Source organism: Jaculus jaculus, chromosome 5, assembly GCF_020740685.1.
Source record: "Jaculus jaculus isolate mJacJac1 chromosome 5, mJacJac1.mat.Y.cur, whole genome shotgun sequence".
Lineage (NCBI taxonomy): Eukaryota > Metazoa > Chordata > Mammalia > Rodentia > Dipodidae > Jaculus > Jaculus jaculus.
In genome coordinates this window covers 61,867,603-61,885,727 of record NC_059106.1, presented here as the reverse complement: position 1 = coordinate 61,885,727, position 18,125 = coordinate 61,867,603, and the positions used below count along the sequence as shown (strand labels likewise).

General features: G+C 42.2%; 1 protein-coding gene across 1 annotated transcript in view; it reads left to right on the top strand.

Annotated features, from left to right (window-relative positions):
- The window catches only part of Srsf4 (serine and arginine rich splicing factor 4), a 34,587-nt gene extending 16,823 nt beyond the window's left edge, over nt 1-17,764 (top strand). Inside the window, exons 2-6 of the mRNA XM_004671265.3 lie at nt 4,238-4,380; nt 5,837-5,949; nt 12,935-13,149; nt 15,938-16,027; nt 16,268-17,764. Of these exons, the coding sequence (XP_004671322.1) occupies nt 4,238-4,380; nt 5,837-5,949; nt 12,935-13,149; nt 15,938-16,027; nt 16,268-17,090 (1,384 nt within the window). The 3' untranslated portion in view covers nt 17,091-17,764. The remainder of the gene's footprint in view (nt 1-4,237; nt 4,381-5,836; nt 5,950-12,934; nt 13,150-15,937; nt 16,028-16,267) is intronic.
- The last annotated feature ends 361 nt before the right edge of the window (nt 17,765-18,125 follow it).

The following is an 18,125-nucleotide window of genomic DNA, read 5'->3' as shown; positions in this document are numbered from 1 at the left end:
CCTTTCACATACAATAGGGAGAAAGCTTGAAAGGCAGCCATCTGAGTAAGGCAAGGCCCACTGAAGGGCTGTTATAAGAACTTCATCAATCTTTGGTAGACAGGGCTTGCATTCATCCTCCTTGATCCTTCATCCCCTTCATTCTCATACTAAAGTTTTTTGTTTGTTTTTTTTTTTAGGAGAGCAGAAGATTAAAGGTGCCTGCAGTTAGAGAAATTTATCTGTTTGTTTTGTGAGGCTTACTTCACAGTGCCACTCCCCCCAGCAGTATGTGTGTCATAAAGTATGCATACATATGATGGTGTATGTACATTGTATGCATATATATCCCTCCTTGCTTTGATGAAAATTTCCAAAGAAGAGTCAATTTTGAGAGACTAGGTTTGTTTCATGTTATTGCTATAAGGCACAAAGGGTTAATTTTAAAAGCTATTAGTTATAGGAAGAATACTGATAAGATGTTAAATAAAGCTAATAGTGAGACTCTAGTTTTAAAGAATATCTATCATACAATAAAAATTGAGTTCAACCATGTCCTCTGTTGCTGTTGTATACCTTTGGTGCTACCTCTTTCTCTTGGTCCAGAGCTGCAAAATTATAAGTTTAAATTGTCCCTAAGCCAAGGGAGTACAGATCGTAATGTTTATCTATCCTACTTTCACTGTTTGGAGGAACCTTAAAAATACCTAGTATATCTGTCTCATTTCACATACTAAAACCCAAAGTAAAATTATCTAATGATGCTGTTGAGCTTCTGACCCCACAGGGACTAGAGCGCAGGCCAGTACGCACTGCTTCAGTCTTAATGGTTAAGAGTTAGAGCTGTGCCTTTAGACCTCTGACTCTGAATCCAGATCTACTGAGCTTTATATGCAAATTATTTTAACTTGGTGCCTTGCTTTCTCATCTGTGAAACAGTTAAAAGGAGTACTTGACTCTTGGGTGCTACAAATATTAAGTAAGGTCACATTGTTTCAAACAAGAGATTGCTCAATAAGTGTGGGTGACATTTTATTTTTGTCATCCAGTATTCTGTCTTATTTGGGGGACCTATTCACTAGACATACTCAAGGAAAGCAGATCTAAATACAGATTAACAGTGACCTGGTATTTGCTTCATTCTCACAACAGGAGCCCCTCGTGTGGTTTCTCGTATGGTAGGGTAGGATATTTTTGTTCGAATACTCCAAGCCCACCCAGTATGCCAATGGCAGAGAAAAATGACAGTCCAGGACCTGATTTGATCCTTGGTCTGGACTTTGACATTAAAATCTCTGAATAGATTTTACAGCTATTCACAGAGTAATAACTAAAATGGGTTTTTTTTTGAAATAAATTAGACGTTAACTTAGCTGTTTCAATAATTGACTTGGATACCCCCTAAATATAGCCACGAACTGATTCACTTGTTGGAACTTTTTTGAGAGAAATATTAAGGTTGTAGCTGGGTGTGGTGGCTCACACCTTTAATCCCAGCACTTGGGAGGCTGAGGTAGGAGAAGCACCGTGAGTTTGAGGCCATCCTGGGCTACAGAGTAAAGGCTAGGTCAGCCACCTGGGCTGAAGTGAGACCCTACTTTAAGGGGGGGGTCTTAGGGACCAGTTTTTTCCAATATCACAACTTGTCCCTATAACTTGAGCAAGGAGTACAGTATCTTGCTTCAGCATCAGTTTATAGAGCGATTGGTCTGTCTGGGCGTTTTAGGTTTGCATAACTGTGCTTCCCTGAATAGACTGCCACTGCTTTCCCTGAAGGTCGTTGAGTTCTGTGTGCAGTCTGTGGAACAGGATGGGCTCTGAGTCGGGGAATGCATCCCATAGGGGTCTGACAGAAGCCTTACTGAGTATCCACAGCAGCTGGGCATCTGCCTCAGTGGTTCTGCAGAGCTTGGGGTCTTGCATTCTGTAATTCTGTGGTTTGTAGTAATAAACCTTAACTGTTCGGGGGCGGGGAAACAGGGTAGATTTTCCTGTGATGTATTTGTTTTTCATCCTCAGAAGTCAGTGTTCTGACCTCACACTGGATCAGCTGTGGTCACTTAAGGGGTATTGAGCCAGTGCGTATAACTTAGGGAGGGAAGGTCATCTCAGCATGCCCACAGCAACTCTTCTCACTCATTCCTGTACATGGTGCCAAGAGCAGTGATGATGTGGACAGGACAGACTCAGACTGGTCTTGACAGCTATATGAAAAGGCAACACTGTTATTTTTATTTTGTTTTTGTGGATCCCCCTCTCCCAGGGTCTCTAGCCCAGGCTGATCTGGAACTCATTCTGTAGCCCCAGGCTGGCCTTGAATTCAGAAGCAATCCTCCTACCTCTGCCTCCTAGTGAGCGCTGGGATTAAATGTGTGCGCCACCATGCCCAGCTTTCTTTTTCTTGATCATATACCAAAACTAAAGATAAGCCGAAGTAGTGAGCATTGTTTTCTCATTTGCTTTTAAAAAGTTCTCTCTGGAAATAGTATCACTTTCCTGAAGACCCATTTTACCTAGAAAGGAAAAGAGCTGCATTGTATTATCAATTATGAATTTTTGGAGACTAAAGCATTTTGAACATAATGAGTCACTGGGAAGGCTTAACATTGTCAGATATAACAACATGCTCATGACCATTCTATTCTACACATCTGGCCTATGGAAGCATGAAACCACTTTTTAAAGACTTCATAGTCCACATACTGGGCCAGGTGGCTTCTGAATTGTTTTTGAAAAACCATTATCTGTTAAGTAACTGGTGTGTCTGTTTCTTCAGTGAAATTGAGATTTATTGACTCTTAAGTTGGAAGCATTCCACCATCAAGAACCCTCCAAAGCTATGACCTGTACCTTGCCACATTTAATATTGTCACCTTGAGAGTTGGAAAAAAATGCTTTAATAAGGGAGAATTTTGAGTTCTCTTACTTAAAAATTACAGAGAACATTAAGTGCTCAAGAAACTAGAGTAGTCGGACAAGGTGGCGCATATCTATAATCCCAGCGTTTAGGAGGCTGAGAGAGGCAGGGCAACCACAAGTTTAAGACCAGCAAGGGTTCCAAAGGGAGACCTTAACTCAGGGTGGGAGGGACAGACAGACCCTGGAGTTGGTTTTTTGTCATTAGCCAGCTACTTGGACCACTGGCAAGTCGGGTGGACTGTTTCTAGTGTCATCATGCTCAAGTACAGAAGAGCACTGATTACCTATGTGTAGGAGTCTAAGGACATTGCTTGTAACTTTCTTTTTGACTAGGAAGGACCAGAAAGATGATTTCACTTGTTAAATATAGCATTGGTCACAAGCAGGCTCTTCAGCTGTGTTAGACCACACTTAATATTTATAAGGTACCTTACAAATTTTGTGCTTTGTTGTATAAACTATACTCTCTAGTAGACATTACTAGGATTGGGGGGGGTCCCATATGGGTTACATCACCATACAATCTCTCTCCTTGGAAATACCTAGTACTACAATGTAAATAAGCTTGCACACTTATTTAGCTTGTAGATAATTCCAGTCTATTTTATACATCATGGAAATGACCTTGAAATTTCATAGGGAAGCACATAGCTTCAGATTTTTACACCAGTAGTTTCTAGAACAATTCACTTGTGACTGTTTAAGTAGGAGAACAGGAGCTTTAAAAAAGTCTTGCATGTTGTTGGCTGCCCTGGGCAGAGTTACTACAAGCCAGGCTGAGTGTCTCACACATATTGTCATACTAATATATACACCAGCATTTTGGGTACTATCACCTTTTATCATCACTTGACATGTGAAAGTGAAAATTTGGAGAGAGTAAATAATTTAAGAGTTAATATAACAGTGCCTAAATGTAGATCCAATTGTACTCTTAAGATACCACTTTTAAAGTTCAAAAAAGATGAGTCTTTATGTGATGTTTTGAAACAGCAAATATTCAATCTTGGGAAGTTTAGAGAGTTTAATTCTATAAGCCAGGTATCTCTTGGCAGTATTTGATATCTCCAGCTGCTTGGGAAGCAAATGAAGCATTCTGTGTAATCTAGCCAGCCTCCTGCTAGGAAGATAGTGGTCTACTTGAAGAAGTCTCCCTACCTCTTGCAGCTGCAAAGTGTTTTCATCTAATGAGAAGGAAAAAAATGACCCTTAGTGTACAACATCCTTCCCCTTCCCCCCACACCCTGTGCTAAGCATGAAGCTTGTTGATTTCTCTGAAATGTTGGTGATGTTGGGTGTCAAAATGGTGCCAACTGGGCTTTTGTTTGCTCTCTTGTAGGTATGGTTTTGTGGAGTTTGATGATCTGCGTGATGCAGATGATGCTGTTTATGAACTGAATGGCAAAGACCTCTGTGGGGAGCGAGTAATTGTTGAGCATGCCCGTGGCCCGCGTCGAGATGGCAGTTACGGTTCTGGACGCAGTAAGCATTTAAACGGCATATTCACATCAGTGAAATGCCTTTGTTGTGAAGTGTTCATTTTAAAGTATATTTAAATGTACTGATGTTTAAACTGTCTTATCTTTTTTTGTTTGTTTGTTTGTTTGTTTTTGGTTTTTCAAGGTAGGGTCTCACTTTGGCCAGGAATTTATTATGTAATCTTAGGGTGGCCTTGAACTCACAGCGTTCTTCCTACCTCTGCCTCCTGAGTGCTGGGATTAAAGGCATGCACCACCATGCCCAGCTAATTTTTTGTATCTTAAAATGTTGAATTGTAAGCAAACACTTATTCTAGCTTTAATTTTAATTTAAAATAAAAATTTCTTGTTTTAATACTTTCTAAATGTGTAAAGATGTCTGTGTTTGTATAAATTTTTTTTAAATCTGTAGTGTAATGTTTACCTCAGTGTTTTAGTTAGAAGAATCTTTTGAGGCTAAGATGACTGCCTGTTCATTTGCTGACCTTGGGTTACCTTTGAACCTTTGTGGCCCTTGGTTAACCAAAAGCAGGAAGCCATCTAACAACTGCAACCTTTCCCTATTAGACCTGGGTGGTGAGGATCCCAAGGGTTAGATACAGATGAGATTAAACTGAAATAGGTACCTGAAAGTCTTGTTTTCATACAAAATATTAACAGAAAATAAAAATTATAATAATAGTAACTGGCTTAGTAAGCTACTTATTTCTAAATTATTAATTTGTTACTAGTTTTTTTAGTTGTTATTGTTTTGTTTTTTAAGGTAGGGTTTCATTCTAGCTTAGGCTGACCTGGAATTCACTATGTATTCTCAGAGTGGCCGTGAACTCATGGTGATCCTCCTACCTCTGTCTCCCAGGTGCTGGGATTAAAGGTGTGTGCCACTATACCTGGCTTGCTACACTAATATATGCATATTAACTTTAATACAAACATGTATATATAGTATACATAGAACTTAAGTCTTCATGTTTAACTGATAGAGCTTTTTGTTTGTTTTCAAGGTAGGGTCTCATTCTAGATCAGGCTGATCTAGAATTCACTGTGGAGTATCAGGGTGGCCTCGAACTCATTGTGATCCTCCTACCTCTGCCTCCCAAATGCTGGGATTAGAGGTGTGTGCCACCACGCCTGGCTAACTGATAGCTTTTTAAAAACTCTGGTTGAAGGGCTGGGGAGATGGCTCAGTTAGTAAGTACTTGTCCAATAGGCATAAAGATGTGAGTTTGAACCTCCAGCACTCATGTAAAAGCCAGTTAGGACCCAACATTGACCTTTGGCTTCCATATCACTTACATGTGCACATGCAAAAAATAAGTCTTAAGCTGGGCATGGTCATGCACGCCTTTAAGGCTAGCCTGTAGTTTAGGGTGAGGGATTAAATATTTCATAGAGAATATGCGCTGTGTCTTTTCCTCTCTCTCCATTGAAGTAGTTTCATCTGTTTGAACCTTCTCAAGGTGGATATGGTTACAGAAGAAGTGGCCGAGATAAATATGGACCTCCCACCCGCACAGAGTACAGACTGATTGTGGAGAATTTGTCAAGTCGGTGCAGCTGGCAAGACTTAAAGGTTTGGGCCTCTTTAATTTTCTGGGGTAAAATTGGATAGGAATTAGATTAGGAAATAGCCAGGCTTGGTGGCTCATGCTTTTAATCCCAGTACTGAGAAGACCTAAGACTACATAGTGAATTCCAGGTCAGTAGAGTGAGAGACCCTATCTCCAAAAACAACAACAACAACAACAAAACCATTCTATAGTAGTATAAAAGGCCGAAAATTTCATTCTTATTGTACATACATGTAGGACCATTACAAATTTGTATTATGTGAAGTTTTTCTCTGTGGTTAGTGTTATAGGAAGGTACTGGTATGGTCTCTAGCTAACAAAAGATAGATTTAGGCTGGGGAGATAGCTCAGGAGTTAAAGATGTATGCATGCAAAAGATTCCCCAGTGTTCACATAAAGCCAGATGTACCAAATCGTGCATGTGTCTGGAGTTCATTTGCAATAGGCCCTAGTGTGCTGATCTGTCTGTGTATCTCCCTCAAATAAATAAAAATATTTAAAAAAAACCACAAGCCACCATTGTTTCTGCAAGCATTAGCTGTAACTTTCAAATTATGTGAGATCTCTGACTGAAACCATGAGAAGGTGCAGTGTTCTCTGCTGAGCGTGACATTGGCTTTGGGGTTGTTTGTTGTTGGTGTTTTGTTTTGTTTTTTTTTTAATTTTTTTTGTTTATTTATTTGAGAGGGGCAGAGAGAGAAAAAGAGAGAGAATGGGCATGCCAGGGCCTCCAGCCACCGCAAACAAACTCCAGACGCATATGGCCCCTTGTGCATCTGGCTAACGTGGGTCCTGGGAGTCAAGCCTTGAACTAGGGTCCTTAGGCTTCACAGGCAAGTGCTTAACCACTAAGCCATCTCTCAGCCCTAGTTTTGGTGTTTTTTGTTTTTTTGAGGTAGGGCTGACCTGAAATTCACTCTGTAGGCTCAGGGTGGCGAACCTCCAACCTCTGCCTCCTGAGTGCTGGGACTAAAGGAGTATGCCACCACACCCAGCTCTAATTATTTATTTTTTAAAATATTTTATTTTTATTTAGTTATTTGACAGAGAGGGAGAGAATGGGTGTTCCAGGGCTCCAGCAATAGCAATTGAACTCCAGATGTGTACACTCCTTGTGCATCTGGCTAATGTGGGTCCCGGGAAATTGAACCTGGGTACTTTGGCTTTGCATACAAACGCCTTAACTGCTAAGCCATCCCTCTAGCCCGCTTCCCCCCCCCCCCCCCCCCCCCCCCGAGGTAGAGTCTGCTCTAGCCCAGGCTGACCTGGAATTCACTCTGTATTCTCAGGGTAGTGTCAAACTCATGGCAATCCTCCTACCTCTGCCTCCCGAGTGCTGGGATTAAAGGTGTGCACCACCACGTCCGACCTGCTTGTTTTAATTAAAACGTTATTTGACCTTTATCTGAAAATTTTTTCATTATTTATTTGCAAGAAGAGTGAGAAAGAATGGATGTGTCAAGGCCTCTTGCCACTATAAATTAACTCCATATGTATGAACCACTTTGTGCATCTGATTTTATGTGGGTAGTAGAGAATTTGCTTATTTGAGAGAAAGAGAGAGCGTGCACGCCAGTGCCTCCAAATAGATGTGCTGCCTTGTACATCTGGCTTATGTGAGTCCTGGGGAATCGAGCCTCAAACTGGGGTCTTCACAGGCAAACATCTTAACAGCTGAGCCATCTCTCCAGCCCCAGTGTTACCTTGTTTTTTTCACATTTACATATATATTAGTGTTGGTTTTGTTTATTTATTTAAGAGAAAGAAGCAGGGGGGAGCAGATAGAGAGAGAATGAGTGCACCAGGGCCTCCAGCCACTGCAAATAATTCCATATGTATGCACCACCGTGTGCATCTGGCTTACATGGGTCCTGAGGAATCAAACCTATGTCCTTTGGCTTTGCAGGCAAATGCCTTAACTGATAAGCTAGCCCTCCAGCCCTCAGTGTTGGTTTTCAGTCTCAGTAAGGAAGAAGCTTAACCTGTGTGGTCTTAGGACACATGAAAGGATGTTCTGTTTCCTTTCTTTTTGTCTACTAATAAATAAGTCGTCTTTTGCAAAATGAGTGAGTTAAGGAAAGAGTAATTAGGAATTCTTTATATATTCATGTCATCTTCACTTTTTAAATTTATTCACAACAATCTTGAGATGTAGAAATAGTCAATCATATAGTCAGTCTTAGAACAACTGAGACCAGGAGCCTCATTTGCCATTGAAAGCACAAGTTGGGCATTGTGGTCAAGAACTGGAGAGCTGCTCTGTTCATAAGCAGAAAAGACCAGCCCTTCCTCTGGTGTATGGTACACAGAGTATTCAGAAGTTTTTGTTTATTGTTTGTTGATTTGTGAAGTTAGAACCTACTCAGTATACTTAATAGGCTTTAGGCAGATTTACTATTAGGAAAATGAAAATAATAGATATCAGAGCAGATTTCCTAGTTAGACCAGAGGTTCTTAAGCAGGTCCCTTACCTTTGTGCCCTTGTTCCTCAACCTTAAAATAGACTTAATATAATTTTTAAAAATATATTTTATTTATTTATTTGAGAGAGGGAGAGAATGGGCACGCCAGGGACTCCAGCCACTGCAAATAAACTCAACACTTGCACCTCCTTGTGCATCTGGCTTACATGGGTCCTGAAGAATTGAACCGGGGATCCTTTGGCTTTGCAGGAAAATGCCTTAACTGCTACGCCATCTCTCTCCAGCCTAACTATAACTTTTTGCACTAAGAAGGAATTGTGGGCTGGAGAGATGACTCAGCAGTTAAGGCACTTGCCTGCAAAGCTAAAGACCCAGGTTGCTTTTCTAGTACCCACGTAAAGGCAGATGCACAACATGCATCTGGAGTTTGTGTACAGTGGCTTGAGGCCCTGGCATACCCATTCCCCCCCCCCTTCTCTCTCTTTCTCTCTCCCTAAATGTTTGTTTATTTATTTTGGTTTTTCAAGGTAGGGTCTCTCTGTAGCCCAGTCTGAGCTGGAATTCACAATGTAGTCTTAGCCTCAAGCTCATGGCAATCCTCCTACCTCTGGCTCCCGAGTGCTGGGATTAAAGGTATGTTCTACCATGCCTGGCCAAATATTTATTTTTTATAATTTTTTTAAAAAAGGAATTAAACCTAAGGTCTGGCCTGTGTACAAGTGTTCTACCACTGAGCTATGTCCCCAGCTCTTTTGATTTTTTATTTTAAATATTTATTTATTTGAAATGGAGAGAGAGGTAGACAGTACACCAGGGCTACTGCAAACATATTCTAGGTGCATATGCCACCTTGTGCATCTGGCTTTATGTGTGCTGGGAAATTGAACATCCCCCTCACCCCAATCTCCCAGGCCCTGAAAGCAGTCTTTGTAACCACTGAGCCATCTCTCCAGACTCAGATGAAAATTTCTTTTTGGTGGGGGTCGTGTTTCCAAGGTTGGGTCTCATTCTAGCTTAGGCTGAACTGGAATTTCCTATGTAGTCTCAGGGTGGTCTCGAAGTCATGACAATTCTACTTCTGCCTCCCCAGTGCTGGGATTAAAGACATATACCACCACACCTGGCTAAAAATTACTTTTTAAAATTGTTTATTTTTTTTTATGAGAGAGAGAAAACTGGCACACCAGGGCCTCCAGCCACTACAATCGAATTCCAAATGCATGTGTGACCTTGTGCTTTCATCACCTTGTGCATCTGGCTTACATGAGTCTGGAGAGTTGAACGTTGGTCCTCAGGCTTCTCAGGCGAGCACCTTAACTGCTAAGCCATATCTCCAGCACTAAGATGAAAATTTTTATAAAAGGGTACCACTGAGAATTGGTAGTTTAACCTATACTACAGGGTAGGATTAAGATTTCATTTCTGGAAGTTGGGTTTGGTGGTTCACACCTATAAACCCACTACTTGGGAGGCTGAAGTAGGGGGATTTCCATGAGTTCCAAACGAGCCTGGGCTAAAGTGAGATTCTGCCTCAAAAAAAAGCGGTGGTGGTGGTAGGGGCCCTGGAGAGATGGCTTAGCAGTTAGGGTACTTGCCTGCAAAGAAAAATGACCCAGGTTTGCCTTCCCAATACTCAGTAAAACCAGATACACAAAGTGACACATGTTTTCAGGGGCAAGAGACCCTGGTATCTCTCCTCTTCCCCCATCTCTCAAATAATAAGAAATAAATAAATATGGCTGGAGAGATGGCTTAGTGGTTAAGGCACTTGCCTGTGAAGCTACAGACCCAGGTTCGATTGCCCAGTGCCCACATAAGCCAATGCACTGGGTGGCACATGGCATCATCTGGAGTTCGTTTGCAGTAACTAGAGGTCTTGACACACCCATTCTTTCTCTCTCCCTCTCTCTCTCTCTCTCTCTCTCTCTTTTTCTGATAAATAAAATATTTTTTAAATATATTTAAAAAATTTTTTTAATTTATTTATTTGAGAGCGACAGACACAGAGAGAAAGACAGATAGAGGGAGAGAGAGAGAATAAGCGCGCCAGGGCTTCCAGCCTCTGCAAACGAACTCCAGATGCGTGCACCCCCTTGTGCATCTGGCTAACGTGGGACCTGGGGAACCGAGCCTCGAACCGGGGTCCTTAGGCTTCACAGGCAAGTGCTTAACCGCTAAGCCATCTCTCCAGCCCAAATATTTTAAAAATAAATAAAAAACAAGCTTTGAGTTCTTGGATATTCACTGACTTGAGCATTTTGCTTAAGGTCTGTGTATCTCCCTGTGTACATCTGTAAAAGGGAAAGTGATAATTGCATCTCTCTCATGTGGTTATAATTAGGGGTGAGATACTTAAAACATACCTGTCATACAATAAATATTTACTGTTGGTTGTCACTAGTTTGGAAGTGTGTAGTGACACTGGCTCAGCTTTCCTCCAGTAATCCTGTTTCACTTTACCATAGTATTCCTTGTTTTGGCCTAACTGACTAACATTCACAGTCACTGTCCAGTATATCCCATTGTTGATGGCTCCCTGTCTTTTGTACTACTGCAAATAACTTGAATTCTCAACTGTTGAGAAATCCTCAGAAAATATTGCAGTACACACTAATTTGGAAGATTATGTTTAGTAAGAGATAAATATTTCTGATATAGTAAGTAATGAAATACTATAAAAATGCTGTATTCATTCTTCATAAAGATGGTCAAGAATGCACCAAACAGGGCTGGAGAAATGGCGTAGCAGTTAAGGCATTTGCCTGTGAAACCAAAGGACCCAGATTTGATTCCCCAGGACCCACATAAGCCAGATGCACAAGGGGCACATGCATCTGGAGTTTGTTTACAGTGGCTAGAGTCCCTGGTATGCCCATCCCCCCCTCTGATTGCAAATAAATAAATACAGTTTTTAAAAAATGCACCAAACAAAATGAGCTTTGTTGAATATTCAAACCACAATTGTCTTTTTTAAACAAAATACTTTTATTTACTTATTTGAAGTAGAAAGGAGAGAGAGAGAGAGTGAGTAGGTGTGCCAGGGCCTCCAGCTACTGCAAATGAATTCCAGACACATGTGCTACCCTTGTGCATCTGGTTTACATGGGTACTGGGGAATTGAACCTGGGTCCTTTGGCTTCACACACAAGTTCCTTAACCACTAAGCCACCTCTCCAGCCCACGACTTTATTTATTTATTTGACAGAGAGAGAGGGAGAGAATGGGAACACCAAGGCCTCCAGCCACTGCAGATGAACTCCAAATGTGTACACCCCTTGTGCATCTGGCTAACGTGGGGTCCTGGGGAATCAAACCAGGGTCCTTTGGCTTTGCAGGCAAACGCCTTAACCGCTAAGCAGTCCCTCCAGCACCCCATGACTATCTTTAAAAATACATATTTTTATTCATTTATGAAAGAGAGGGTGAGTCTGGGCACACCGTGGCCTCTTGCTATTTCAAGGTAATTCCAGACACATGCACCACTCTGGATGTGGCTTTACATGGACACTGGGGAATTGAAACTGGGACAGAAGGCTTTGCAATTAAGTGCCTTTACCGGCTGAACCATCACCCCAACCACCCTCACAACTATCTTTTGAGTGTATATAAAGTAGTATTGGTTAGTTAACACTAGGCACTAATTTTACCTCCCTTAGTTTATATGTCACTTTAGCCTTTATCTAGCACAGTAGTTGTATTCTCTTATTGAAGCATATTCAATCCTAAGAGAGTGAGGAAGGAAATTTATTTTTGAGGTGGAGTCCCAGTCTAGCCCAGGTTGACCTGGAACATATAGCTCCAGGCTGGCCTTCAACTCGAAGTCATTCTACCTCAGCCTCCCTAGTGCTGGGATTAAAGATTTATACTGCCCAGCCTCAGTTGCCTTTTATACTTTTTAAAGAGATAATATAGCCATTTTAAGTAAAATAGGGGCTAATTTCATGATCCCCTTATAGATGTGTTTATATTTTGTCATTATCATCTATATGCTTTCTGTTATAGTTACATAATGGAATGTAAAAGACCTAACTTAACATAGTGACATGAGCTTCTGCAAACAAAGAGCTGCCACTATAAAATTTAGAAAGTGATAGCTAGGCTGGGCAGGAGGATCAGGAGTTAGTTGAAGGCCATCCTCAGTAATACTGTTAATTTAATACCAGCCTGAGCTACATGAGATCCTGTCTCAAAAAGTGATAGTTAACAGAAAATGTTTATATCCACACATAACTATTTTTAAGGAACAATTTAATGTTACAACTTTGTCTAGTACTCGCTCACTAGACATACTACATACTAGACTAGTGTCACTGTCTGATAGTACAAAGAACCTCCGTATTCTGTAACTTCAGCTATTCAGGAGTCAAAGCCAGCCTAGACAACATAGTGAGATTCTATCTCAGATAGGGAAAAAAGGGGCTGGGGATGTAGCTTAGTGGTATAACACTTTCCTAGTATGTGTAAGATCCCAGGTTCGACACCTGCCACTAGCAAAAGGTAGTTAAGGTTAAACTTTACTGAATCTTTGTGTAAAAGATTCAAGGATTTTCTTCTTTTTCTTTAGGATTATATGCGTCAGGCAGGAGAAGTGACCTATGCAGATGCTCACAAGGGGCGCAAAAATGAAGGAGTGATTGAATTTGTATCTTATTCTGATATGAAAAGAGCTTTGGAAAAGTTGGATGGAACTGAAGTCAATGGCAGAAAAATCAGATTAGTTGAAGACAAGCCAGGTTCTAGACGCCGCCGGTCGTATTCCAGAAGTCGGAGTCATTCAAGGTACAGTTGATTGTCAGTTGTACATTGGCACCTCACAGTAAGTCACAAAAGAACACATAGATGATCCACTGTTGTTCCTCTGTGGGTTCTCAATAACATGATTCCATGTTGTTCAATGACCCAGAACTTTGAACTGAACAATTTATTTGCAAAACTCTTGAGCTCTTATGTCATGAATATAAATAGAAGTAAAGTCCTTTCTCTGAGAAAGGATCAGTGGCCTTTCACATTTTTTCCTGACAGCCTGTTTTTTGGGGTTTTTTGTTTTTTGTTTTTTGTTTTGAGGTAGGGTCTCATTCTAGCCCAGGCTGACCTGGAATTCACTATGTAGTCTCAGGATGGCCTTGAACTCAGGGCAATTTTCCTACCTCTGTCTCTCGTGTGCTGGGATTAAAGGTGTGTGCCACCATACCCAGTTGATAACCTGTCTCAACGCTAGGAAAGGAAACATGGCCACAGGAATCTTGGTTACCTTTCCTGCTACCCTAGCTCCTGAAGAGTAGAGACTGTCATGTTTAAACTGTTCTGCCAACAGTCCAATCATAGCCTCTAAGAATCAGAGGGGCAGTTGTGAGCAAAATAGATCTGATTCATGTCCTCACTGGAGTGGACAGGCAGTAAGCAAATAGTTCCATTGTGACAGATTCACTAAAGGAAATAGACACAGGGCACTTAACCAGCTGGGTCAGTAAGGTCATATAAGCTGAGCCTGGAAAGTAAAGTTGGAGGTAGTGGGTAGAAAGTGATGTAACTTTTTGGCGGAGAAAGTTGTTCAGTTCCCATACATTTATGTTGAAGAACAGGGTCATCTATTGTGAAGGTTTTCCCAAAGTTTAGATTTTACTGATTGTACCACCATGGCAGAGGTTAGCATGTGTTTTTGCATGTGTTTTTTTTTTTTTTTTTTCCCCTATCCCCATATTTCCTATGTACTCATAGCTAGGTGTTACGACATTGAGAAAGGACATGTTTTAGCAGGACTATTTCATTGGTAGTGCTTTTGTATATGGTTCTTGTTGCATTACTTAGGATGTATATGTATCAATATCAGTGAATCCAAGTACCTTCCAAAAGTGACAGGTGATTGCTTTAGGGTCACTGTGGATGAATCTTTGAATGCATATGCATTTGGTGTCCCATCTGTTGCAGGTTGTTTCTATACCTAAGTCAGAAACATCATTTGGGTCTTCAGTCTTTGGTTTTTGTTTGGCTTTCATGTGAACGCACTTTACTGTTTGCCGTATCTTATCTCGTGATCATTTGCAAACATGAAAGTCGAAAGACCAGTTCATGAGTACTGGTGTGTTCCTCCTGGCCTTAGCAGTATTTTGCCTTTTCTTTCCCTCTCCTCACTGCACATGTATACATGCGTGCATGTATGTTTATATTCTTCATATACATTTATGTTGCATTTGAGAATTGTAAAAATTACAACACTTAACTCCTGTATACTTCAGAATATGTCTCCAGGAATAAAAATAACCAGTTCTAGGTTCTCCCTAAGAATGTTAGCAATACATAATGCTGTCAATCACCTAATATCTAAGCCATATCCTTATTTCCCCATTTACTCCATGGATGGCTTTATTATAATGTTTCCAAACAGAATGCAACCTAGCCATGTATGCCAAGAGTTAAGTCTATTTAGCTGGAAAGAGGCCCTCCATTTTGTTTTTTGTTTATTTATTTATTTATTTGAGAGCGACAGAAAGAGAGAGAGAATGGGCACGCCAGGACCTCCAGCCACTGCAAACAAACTCCAGATGTGTGCGCCCCTTTGTGCATCTGGCTAACATGGGTCTTGTGAACCAAGCCTCAAACCAGGGTCCTTAGGCTTCCCAGGCAAGTGCTTAACCGCTAAACCATCTCTCCAGCCCAGGCCTACCATTTTTCTTCTCTATCACATGCATTTTTCTTGGCTTTTAAAAATGCCCTTCCCCTTCTATATTTATGTTTTCTTGGTATTATTGAACTGAGAGACTTATCTCCTGGACTTTCTTAAAGATGGAAGTGAACTCTGGCTAGATCTAATTAAGATGTAGGGTAAATGTTTTTAGCAAGAGTTCTTCATAGGTAGCAGGGTTCAGTAAGATCAGAACATTTCCTCTCTGTGACAAACAAGATGACCTGGGCCCATTTTGTTATTTCCTCCCATTTCTGGGATCATTCATTATTCCAAGTAGAACCAGGAGCTTCCTTGTGTAGGAGGTGTGTGGATGTATGTATATAAAAATTTATTTTAATTTTTTGGTTTATGAGGTAGGGTCTCACTCTAGCCCAGGGTGGCCTTGAACTCACAGCAGTCCTACCTCTGCCTCCCGAGTACGCCACCCAGTGTAGGGTTTTTAAGGAAGCTCTCTGTTCACAGTGAGGAGGAGTCAGGAAAAGGCAGAAGTATTTATAGAAGGGCAAGTTGGGAGGCTCTCGTTTGTTCCAGGTACAGGTGGTGGTGCCTTGCCAGAGAAGCTGCAGAAGATGAAGAGGCAGGTCTCAGGGTAAAAGGAGATTGGATCAAGCACCCCTTTGGCCTTTTATATGAGGAAGGAACTGGCTCAGTCACATTGGCCTCAGTAGAAATAGGGATTGAGTGAAAAAGAGCCAGACCTAGGGAGGGAGTCAAGGCCTCAGGATGGGGAAAAGGTAGGAGTTTGGGGAAGAGCCATCTAGGTGGGATGCATGCAGATGACCTTTTCTGTGGGCCTAGACCACAGGAGAGTTAATGCCTAGATACAGATACTGTCGTGGTAGTCCTTAGTAGCAAGCTTAAAATTTCCTTTTCTCCCTCTAGGTCTCGCTCTCGAAGCAGACATTCTCGAAAGAGCCGAAGCCGAAGTGGCAGCAGCAAAAGCAGTCATTCTAAGAGCCGGTCCCGGTCCAGGTGGGGCTGCCTGCCAGGGGATACAGGACTGACTTGGGGTTTAGCCCTAGGACCCATCTCCCTTCATCCTACCTTTTCCAGTTCCACATTGGAGTTGGGTACAGAAAGCAATCATTGACTAAGGCTACTCGTCATGTTGGGTGGGATATCCCCCTCTCCCCCCATGGCCTCTCCACCTTCTGACCTTTATGAGGTAAGTAGCAAGTTACCTGTCACTCACCCAGCACCCTGTCTCCTTAGGTCAGGCTCCCACTCCCGGAGCAAGAGCCGCAGCCGTAGCCAGAGCCGCAGCCGCAAGAAGGAGAAAAGCAGAAGCCCCAGCAAGGACCGGAGCCGCAGCCGCAGTGTGGACAAGAACCGTGGCAAGAACAAAGACCATACTGAAGACAAGATGCAGAACAATGACAGTGCAGGCAAACCCAAAAGCCGGAGCCCCAGTCGTCACAAGAGCAAGAGCCGGAGCAGGAGCCAGGAGAGGAGAGCAGAGGAAGAGAAGCGCAGGAGTGTGAGCAGGAGCCGGAGCAAGGAGAAGAGCCGCAGTAAGGAGAAGAGTCTCAAGAGTCGGAGCCGGAGCAGAAGTAAAGGAGGCAGCCGGAGCCGCAGCCGCAGCAAAAGCAAGGACAAGAGGAAGAGCAGGAAGAGAAGCAGGGAGGAGAGCCGGAGCCGTAGCCGCAGCCGCAGCAAGAGCGAGAGGAACAGGAAACACAGCAGCAAGCGAGACAGCAAGGCAGGTGGCGGCGGCAGCAGCAGCAAGAAAAAGAAGAAGGATGACACTGACCGCTCACGGTCCAGGTCACCGTCCCGCTCTGGGTCAAAGGAGCGGGAACATGCCAAGGCTGAGTCTGGTCCAAGAGAAGGCCGAGGGGAGAGTGGAGATGCTGGTCCCAACACGGAGACCCGGTCCAGATCAAGATCCAATTCCAAATCAAAACCAAATCTTCCATTGGAATCTCGTTCCCGTTCAAAGTCAGCTTCAAAAACCCGGTCTCGTTCTAAGTCTCGATCCAGGTCTGCTTCCAGATCGCCCTCTCAGTCTAGATCTAGGTCCCATTCAAGGTCCTAACTGGCTACTCCCACGGCTGGAACTACCCAAGAAGTCTTTTGTACATGTTTGGTAGCCGTAGCACAAGTGATTGAAGTAGACCATACGTCACTGCTGTACATTTTTAACTCCCCTAATGGTGTGTCTATAATTGTTAAATCTAAGTGCTTCCTCTCAGTAAAGCCTCCTGGCACCAGGCCTTCCTGCTCGACTGAAAAAAAAAATTCTCTTTGAATCCCCCTCCCCCCCTTACCCATGGCCCACAGTAGAATATCCAGATGCCTTGGCTTTCAGGCCTGGCTGTGCTGCAGGGAGCCCGGTACCTGGACGGCTCGTGAGGCCAGTGGAGTGATGGCATAGGTAGGTATGGTGAGTTCAACCATTTTTGCCCTTGAATTGACGCCCTTTGATGTATGCCATTTAGTGAAAAGTGCTGTCTTCAGTTTCCTACCACTTTGGTTCCCTATTTTTGGACTTAACAAAGTTGTGAATAGCACAGTCGAGGAAAATTGATACCTGCAGTAACCCATAGGAAGTAAACTGTAGAGTTCCATATTCTGGTATTGTGATTATATTGTTTTATATTAAAAGGAAAGAAAAGAATTTTTTTTTAATTTTATTTTTCCCCGTCTTGCAAAGTATAGTGGCCCCTGTTTCCATTAAATTTGAATAAAGACTATTTTTGCTTGACAAAATATCATGGTCCTTGAATCTAAATTGAATTTCCTCGTGTATCTTGGTCTTTCTTTTCTTAGTATAAAAAAGTTCATATGTCTTGCTGTTTTGTCCCTTGGGGTTACTGGTAGTCTGAAGGCAAAACCAAATGAGTTTTCTTATCCAGCAGAATGAAAGCAGGTTTCTTAGAAAATATGCCTCTGAGATTTTCTTAAGGAATTTGTGGCCACTGTGATGAGCATTGAGGCCTTTTGGAAACTCAGAGCATCACCAGTGAGTTCTTCGGAGTTCTAGTTTGTTTTTTGAACTTTTCATGAATAAACCCTAAAATAATCCTTGCATGTACCTACAATGTGGACTATAACAGAACCAGCAGGGAGT